This window comes from Salvia hispanica, chromosome 2 (genome assembly GCF_023119035.1).
Source record: "Salvia hispanica cultivar TCC Black 2014 chromosome 2, UniMelb_Shisp_WGS_1.0, whole genome shotgun sequence".
Classification (NCBI taxonomy): domain Eukaryota; kingdom Viridiplantae; phylum Streptophyta; class Magnoliopsida; order Lamiales; family Lamiaceae; genus Salvia; species Salvia hispanica.
In genome coordinates, this window is record NC_062966.1 from 24,145,941 (window position 1) to 24,155,344 (window position 9,404).

General features: G+C 39.3%; 1 protein-coding gene across 1 annotated transcript; it reads left to right on the forward strand.

The window, feature by feature from the left end:
- The first annotated feature begins 3,111 nt into the window (after positions 1-3,111).
- Positions 3,112-4,223, forward strand: LOC125206546. Its single transcript, XM_048105793.1, has 2 exons — positions 3,112-3,614; positions 4,220-4,223. The coding sequence occupies exons 1-2, from the start codon at positions 3,112-3,114 to the stop codon at positions 4,221-4,223; spliced, it is 507 nt and encodes a 168-aa protein (XP_047961750.1).
- The last annotated feature ends 5,181 nt before the right edge of the window (positions 4,224-9,404 follow it).

Here is a 9,404-nt window from a genome sequence, read left to right on the forward strand (position 1 = left end):
TATTATGTTTTTTTGTAATTAATTTGGGGTTTATATAATTTAATTAAAATGCTAAAATGGTAGGAATTGGGATAGAATTGAATATTTGAAAATTATGATAATCGAATTAAATGGGATTTTGATTTAAATCCAACATAGAGCCGTTGAGTCTCACGTGACAATGCAATAATTTTATGTAGTTGCACCCGTATTTAATCATCATCATACTCACAATTTATTTTAAATTAATTGTTTGCTTAGATTATTTGATCCAACCACATGGCCAACCCCTGCATTTCGGGATCCATCTACCCACCACCCAAAAAATTAAAAGAAAAATATACTTATATTTTAATGTTGAGGTTTTATAAGTACTCATAAGTAATAGTTCATTTTCTAAATTAATAGTATGATAGTGATAGTACCTTTTTCTTATTAATATGGTCTGTGTTTAGTCCTAGTGTGAGCTAATTTGTATTATTTTTTTTAGTGAGGTACACTTCTTTATTACATACATTATAGTCATGTAAATGTAAGTGGATCCATACATGTCACATCTAATTTTCTCTTTATAATATATACTCCTATTCTTTTAAAAAATGGAGAATTCAATAATACGTCCCAAACTTTAGGGTTTTCCCCTTTTTAATTTATAGACTCTCAATTATTTTTATGGGGTTTTTCCCCTTTTTAATTTATAGAGTCTCGAGAAACTAACCCAATTCACATATAAAGAAGATTAATCCAATAAAAGAAAGTGCACTTGCACTTGCTTTTGCTTACGTCGTAGATAAATGTACTTATTAGATATTATTAAATAACATAAATTAAAACAATAGAATTTTAACTAAATTATATTATAAAATAATCCACAATATTCACAAAAAACGATGTGGATTAAAAAAATTATAACTTGCTATATATTAGAAGAAAAATATCGAAAGTGTCCCCATATTAATTCGTCCCTGCATTTAAATAAAATGCAACAAAATATGACGTACATAAAAATTCAATATATTAGATAAAATTATGAATTCTATTTCATGAAAATATAAAAATATTGTAATTTTACAAATCCCAAATAAATATACATGGACTGTTGCTAAATTGGCCTGAATTTTTGGGCCCAATTAAATATGGCCAGCATTTGACTTGAAAGTTATAATTTGGAAAATGATCCGAGCCCATAATCATCATTTTTTATTTTACAAGTTTAATACTACTACTAATTTACATGTGAATGAGAAATACAGTATGTTTAAACTTAGATACACTATGTAGGCATCATTCTTGATCACCACTCTCATTTCCTTTCATGTTAACACTTTTTTTGTTATATAATCGGGTTAATTCTAATACCTCAAAATTTATTAAGAGCATCCGTAATGTATACTTAGGCACCTATAGCGCAAAATAGGTCGATTCTTTCCCCTCACGCCAACACTAAAAATTCACTCGCACGTCGATTTAGGCCACATGGCCGCCCGCAAAAATAATTCAAAATATACTACATTTACTAATTAAAATTATGATTAAATTACGGAATTAAATTTACGACACATATACGGGAAAAATAATCCATTCCATTAAAAAAGAGTAAAGATTTTAAAAAAAAGTACATGATTTTTTTTTAAAAAAGGGCTCATACACGAGCCCCGCCGCTCTCTACTCCTTTCATCGCCATCGCTGCCGCGTCGCCGCGCGCCGCTCCGCGCCGCCACCCGTGTATCCGAGCCCACGTCGGAACTCCGCTAGCGTGCCCTCGCGATCTCCAAATCAACACGCATGCTCGAGCATCTCGTGAAGAAACATCTTCTCGTGGGGTCGGGGCGTTTCCACTCTTGGAAGACCTTGTACATCGATCCCGCATGGTTACGCGAATGGAGAGTGTACTGAGGGGGCGGGTGGGAGGGCGAGGACCGGACCTCGCGGGGCGATAGGGGATCCGCCCTGCCGCCGCCGCTCGTCCCAACCGGCGGGCGACGCAGAAATGAAGGACTGGATGGAAACTCCTCGCATCCGGGGGAGGTCGTGGATCCGCGGCTGCCGCCGGAGAGCGCGCTATAGTTTCGGGCCGCCTTCTTCGCCACCCAAGACGACCTGCCTCGGAACTTCTGAGTCCTTCGAAAAGAAGCACTCCTGCATAGGTGAACTCCTTATACTTCCTCCAGGGGAACTCGACTCGCGCTATCCTCCGCGCGTCGTCCTCATTCTCGCCCACTTCCGAGCCGACGGAGGGCGTTGGCGCACAAATTCGCAAAACGGCCCACCGCGCCCGTGCGCTCCCACCCCTTCCGGACCTCCTCGTTGCGAGTCCTTCCCGCGGGCGGCCTCCCATAGCAGCCGATCTTCGCACATGGACACCGCCGTTGTTCGCAACCGGACGTCGCACACCTCCAACACACCCTCGCCACCCCCGCGTACCATCTCCGCCCACTTCCTCCGCCAGGGTATGGTCACGCGGCTGCGATGACTCGCGACCGCCTTGACCTTCCCCTCGCTTCTTCTTCGGCGCGCCGCTCGCGGAACGAGTATCCGGATCCTCGAGATCGATCCCCATATCATGCAATGACAAGGTCATCGCAGAGAACACGTATCCACCGGGTCGACTGTGAGACGGCCGTAGAATCAGCGAGGGCCGATATACCGTGTCCCCTCTCGAGACCCGCACTCCTCGATCCGGATGCTACCGTGCGCATCCCCCGCATCCCGCCTCGCCACATCATCCATCATCTCGCGCAAGATCATCTCGCGATGATCCTGGGCATACCCACCCCGGGCCTGATGCTCAGGCTTCCGCACGCTTCGCATCCCCCGGATACCCCTGATACCCTCCCGCTTTCCCCATCGCCGCCCGCCAGCACCAGCCCATCATCCCTATCATCTCGATTCCGAGGGATGCTTAAACCCCGGGCCCATCTCGCCCTGTCCGCATCCCACAGTACCTCTGGGAGTTCGAGATCCACTCGTCACCGGACTCGGACTCGTTGTTGTGATCCATCGCTCGGACGATGCCCTTTGGACCATTGCGGATGCTCTAATATAATGTCATTAATTACACATACTCCTGTACTACACAAGATCAAAATCCTCAGGGACTTCGGCTTTTCTGCCGATGAGATTGCCAAGATAATGTCGTGCAGTAACGCGATTCAACATTCAAGCGCGGAGAAGAAGATCATCCCGCAGCTCGCCACGCTCAAGGGCATGTTGGGATCCAACGACGAGGTGATAGGGCTCGTGAAGAGATCCGTGTGGTATATGACTGTGGATTTGGAGAAAATCTTCCTCCCAAATGTTGACTTCTTAAGGAGCTGTGGAGTAACTACAGAGGGTATACGCGTATTTCTGCATAATTACCCGCGTTGCCTCTTGTTGAAGCCTGATTTGATGAGGAAGGCGGTGGAGAGGGCGACGGAGATGGAGGTCGATCAAAGGAGCAAGACTTTTGTCCATGCTGTTCGTGCTATTGCTTCGCGTAGCAAACAGAGTTTGGAGCTCAAGATGCAGGGCTTTCGTGATATGGGAGTCTCGGAGAGTGAGATATTAGTGATGTTTAGGAGGGCGCCCACGGCTTTCTGCATTTCGTTGGAGAAGATGAAGGAGATCAAGAGTCTCCTGCTAGCTACCGGGAGGTACGAGATGTGTGATCTGATACTTTATATTAAAGGTAGATTTATTTGTTTCTCTATTACTTCAAATAAAAATTTGAGTTTTAATTTATTGATGTCATTAATTACACGTCTTATAATTTATAAAATTAATAGATTTTAAAATATATATTAATGTATCCGAATCCTATGAAATATATAAATCATTAGTGATTTCTCATTACTAAGATACTTATTAAACTTGAAACAATATTAATTATTCATTACGGATAATTTATTATGCAAAATTAATAATAACTAGTAGTAGTTGCACTTGCTCTATAAGCGACTGAGTTTATTGGATAGTGCTCCATTAAAAGGAGTAATCTACTAAGTTACTATAGCCAGCCATCAATATCACCTAAGACAACAAATACTCCAATATAATCAAATATCATTATTCATGTTTTAAAAAATAAACTGATCTAGAAATCATTTGACTCACTATTTTAAAAAAAAAATGTGCGCAAACTGTCCCTCTAATGACCTTTCAGCCTTCAAGAAATAACAATTATTTTTATAAATTAATAATAAAAGCAAAAATACAAAATCATATAACTAGTATTTTGTAAAAGTGACTGTTGTTATAGATAAAAGAGTAAAGACCAATATTGGTCATGAACATATGTTCATTTTATCATTTTGGTCCTAAACTTTATCTTTTGAATTTTTTGGTCCTGTACATTTCAAATCGGATCACAATTGGTCATCCGTTAACTATTCCGTTAATATTTAACAATCAACGATTTTAATCACAATTTTGACCAACTTAGGCAATTTTTAATTATTTAATCATAAAAAAAACTAAAATAAAATCATAAATTATTGATAGGGGATGTAGAAAAGCCGGTCACGAACGATCGAAGAGCAATTTAAACAGAACAACAAAAGCAGCAGCAGTTCCATCTCGTAAAATCGAGACCCACAATACGAAAGAGTTAAACCAAAACAGAGTCATCATTGATTGAAGAATTACTACTGATTTCCACAGTCATTGTTGTTGAGAGGCGCCGGATATTTGAGTGCATTGAGCTCCATGTTGCGGAGGGCAGCTTTACCCAGATCAATCCCACACATATCCGACAGCCGTACGAGGTATAGGAAGGCGTCTGATAGTTCTTCTCCGACGTGAGTTCTCTCTTCCTCTTTCCACCCAGGAAGCCCTTTTGCCACCTCCTCTTTCCATTGAAATATTTCCGATAGCTCTCCCACTTCTACCACCTGCAACCAATTCTTCTTCTACAATCAACGCTACAAACAAAATACTTACTACTTTAAGCGGAAAAAAAGGGGATATATGCCAAAAACCCCTTTCGATTTTTCTTGCCGAAAACCCTAGATCATTTTTGGATGAAATAAAGTCCATAAATAGTTTGTCCCACAAAAGATGTCACATTTCCCTTTTTGGAAAAAGTTCTCTCTCACATGAATATAAAAATTATATTTTCTCTCTCCATTTAACACACAAAACAAAACCTCCTAAAATCCCGTGTCATTTTCAAAGTATGCCAACTTCTCTGGGACGGAGGGAGTAGATTGTAGTACGTGATTATTGGGAAAAAATTTTATTGTCATCAATTTAGTTTGAATTTCCTTTTTCTAAGGTCGAACAATCAAATTTTATGAAGTTTGAAGTTTCTGATGTTGGATTGAATGAAATATTGCATTGAAATTTTATTTGATGCACCGTCTTCAGAAGTAGAATTATAAAAATGGGCATTAAAATTTTTTTCAGTTGTCAGTCCGACGTGTGGTCATACACTAAATATAGATATTTGTTACAATCGTGTGGATCATGTTGGAAATCCTACCCCACTTAAAATTGATGTTGATAGACATCTACTCGAATGGATCTTGTTCGACTTCTTCCACCCATTCTTCCCATTCCATTGCCCATTCGAATGGGTGTTGATTGTTAGACGTCGTTGTCATAGTTGAGCTTGAGACAACTGTGACATTGGCGGCAGTTTCTGAGACCAGTGCTGAGAAACGGACCTCAGTTTTGGATGGTGTCGGTATTGCCTTCGTGTCGTTTGCATTTTGGGGTCGCTTTAATCTTGCAAAGATATTCTTCAACTTTTCCTCGGACAATTTTTCACCAACGACTGGATTTTGATTTGTGGTAGTCTCCATTTTGTTGTGTTTAGGTGTATGTATTTGGTTTTGCAGGTTTTTATATAGGTTGATAGTGTATCATTAAATGAGTTAGTTGGAAGTTGGAAGTTGGAAAATACATTAAATCGAATGCGTCTTAACGCCTGATCTGATACGAAAATACAGATATGAAAATAATTTCAAATGCAGATATGAAAATAATTTCAAATGCACATAGTAATTTCATACTACAAAAGATAGTACTCCCACTAGTAATATCAGATGCAGTATTCAAAACTAATACTCCCTCCGTCCCAAGATAAGCGACCTACTTTTTTTGGGCACGGGATTTAAGGAATGGTATTTAAATAAGTTAAAGTGGGGAGAGTAAAGTATGAGAGATGGAAAAGTAGAGGAGAGAAGAGAGAATAAAGTAGGTGGAGAATAAAGTAAGAGAGATGACTTTTTGCTAAAAATGGAAATAGGTCACTTATAGTGAGACACCTCAAAAAGGAATACAAGTCACTTATCTTGGGACGGAGGGAGTATCAAATTGGGTATAGTTAATATCAAATTGGCTATAGTTAATATCACATGTCATACGAAACTAATCTCACATGTAGTACATGGCAACTAATATCAAATTTACTGAACAAAGTGTGTACTACTAGTAATATCAGATGCAATACATGGCAAAAATAAAACACAATCTTCGTAGTAATAGTCATCAGAGATGTGAGAGTTATTGGATACCACAAAATACACAAAATAATGGATGTACACCAGTTGCAGTTTGAACTTGAACTTCAGAACCTTGTTCAACTGATTTTGTAGGCTGCAAAGTCAACAATTTGTTAACCATATCCCTCCTCAAATACAAAACATAATATCAAAACCAATATGCATGCAAACTAATATCAAAACCAATATGCATGCATAGCAGTAAGTGCAATAAGCATGCGGTTAACAACTATATACATGCATAGCAATAAGTGCAATAAGTATACAGTTAACAACTATATACATGCATAGCAATAAGTAACTCCACATTTAATACCTGTTGTACATCAACAAAATCATTTCCAACATCAATTGGATGTCCAACAGTAACACCACCATCATCATCCTACAAAGTAATGTTCACATTTAGATATGGTAGTTATTATAGTTATAACACAACCAACTATAGCACGAATTAGGATACCTGAACCACAACAAATTCATCCATCAGATTTTTGTGAACGATTTCATTTTCACTTTCTTTCGCCTTCTATCCTTCACGTGCTTTCACCAAGCTATCAACGAGATATTTTTCAAACTCGGGATCAGGTTCATACCAGCCTAACAGAGGTGTTTGTGGAATAGCCTTTGGAGGTGTTTGTGGAATAACCTTTGCCTTCTTCCTAACTGGTTTCGGTACCCCTAAATGGGGCTCCTCTATTTCTTCAATGACTACACTACTAGACGATTTTGTTTCCAAATTTTTTTTAAAGAACTCAATTTGGTACTCCTGCTGTCGTGCCCGAGCATCTGCAGGTGTAATCTCAAGCACGTAGACGTGAACGAGCCTCGATTTTGAGGTACTAGCAACCTTCATAAATCGAGAGACATCGTCTTCGTCCATGAGCGGATCAGTAGGATGCCCAATTTTAGTACCCACGCATCCATCATTGAAATGAGGATGACAATAGTAAGACTCACATATAGCATGTCTTGGATACCCAACTCTGACCATCATACTTGCCAATTCGAACAGGTTAAACTGCAATATGCTCACGTAGTCGATGTAGTTTAACAATCCCGTAATGTACTCTCCAGCGCGAAACACACCATGGTGGTGAAGGGCAATTGTAAAACAATCGGGCCTAGTCTCTGTGCAAAGTCACGCAAAACAACAAAATCCAAATTACAAATTTTTGGGATGCATAAATTCGATAAATGTTCACAGAACCCTAACCGACCGCAACATAACATAAGTGCAAATTTTTCATTTTTCAACTACATAGCCGAACACTTTGAATTTTAAGGATGAAATGCGTACCATATTCAAGCTCCGGGTGGAAGATGGAGATATCTTCACCACGAAGTTTCCATCTCTCTTCATCAAGGTCTATTATCACCGGACGGCTTGGGCCAGCACCACCATTGTTCCTCGTATGTCGACGCGAGCTAGCACCGTCATTGTTCGTCGTCTTTCGACTAGAGCTAGCACCTTCATCGTTATTCTTCTTTCGACCCCTTTTTTTTGGCGGCATCACGATCGCTCATTCGTCCCATTCGGAATTCTGGTCGCTGATACAACTTTGGTGGAGTGGGCAACGACGATTCGCTTGGTCACCAATCACGACACAGAGGAGTGAGACTGAGTTTATGCATATGTTAGCAAGTGGTGAGAGGAAAATGAGAGGGAAATTGGAGGGTAGGTGTGAGGGAGGGAAGGGAGATGAACGATAAAAGGTAAAAAGTGGTGGGAAGATGGAAGGGTTTCTCGAAAGCCACTCTAGTTTTCCTCTCTCTCTCTCTACGTGTCAACACCCCATATGTGTATATATGACAGTACATGCAAATCCGGGTGAGTCTGACAGTTTGAAAAAGTTTAAATTTTGAAATGCCCAATTCTGGGACGACATATGATATTACTTTAAAACCTGATATGATATTACTTTAACACCCGTTATGATATTAGTTTTGTACTGCATCTGATATTAGTTTTTGAAACACTAATGTACCATGTCTGATATTTGTTTGTTGTACTACATCTAAGTTGTTGTATTGCATCTGATATTAGTTTGTTGTACTACATCTAATTTTAGTTTGTAGGCATTTGAAGTGCAATTTGGATATTATTTAGAGTTGATTTAGCTGTATAGAATACTAGTCATGTTATTATTTCAACAACTTTCATTTCGCCGTGGTTAATTAGCCAAATCTTCAAATCACAATTTTAAAACCAGAAACTTAATACTTAACAATACATAAATCTTGTTAATCAAATTGCATCAATTTAATCACTTCAAATTTTTGGTTCTGATCACACACTACAAATTTTAATTCTCGCAAGTTACCCTGTATATTGTATTCAATTCAGAACCCATTTCATACCCATCGAACAAAACTCATTTCGGCCATTAAACTATTCAAATCACAAAAACTAAAACTTCAAACGTAGAAATGTTCATCCCCAAGATCACAATCTGCAAATTAAAAGTCAAACTATGCAAATTAAGTAACTTTTTCCCCAAAATGCAGCACTTCAAATTACAATTCTTCTTCGCAAAATGTTTCTTCACCAATATTTTCCCCCGCACATTGCAATGGAGTACTTGTTCAATCCTACTTCATCAAACTGACCATAATGGCTACAAATGAAACCACCAACGAAAACCCAGCAACTAACACAAGAATATTATCTTTCACTTTACTTCCACCTTCACACCGCTTTGGATATACTTCAGAATGAACTTCGTCTTCTCCTCCAATTTCATCTTCTCCTCCGACTTCGTCTTCATGACCATTGTTTCCAACCAAGTAATTGCAGCCTTCAAAATCCACACGCTTCGGATGACACCACCAAAAATAATTGCAGCCTCCAACTGTGCCCTTTTTCTCACATACGAAATACAACATTCCAAATGATGCCTTTCTTGCGTCGGCAACGATTTTGAGAGTCGCTCTGTGCCG

What these genes read in the sequence shown, in the direction of transcription:
- LOC125206546 (XM_048105793.1), top strand. Translation starts at nt 3,112, where the DNA reads ATGTCGTGCAGTAACGCGATTCAACATTCAAGCGCGGAGAAGAAGATC.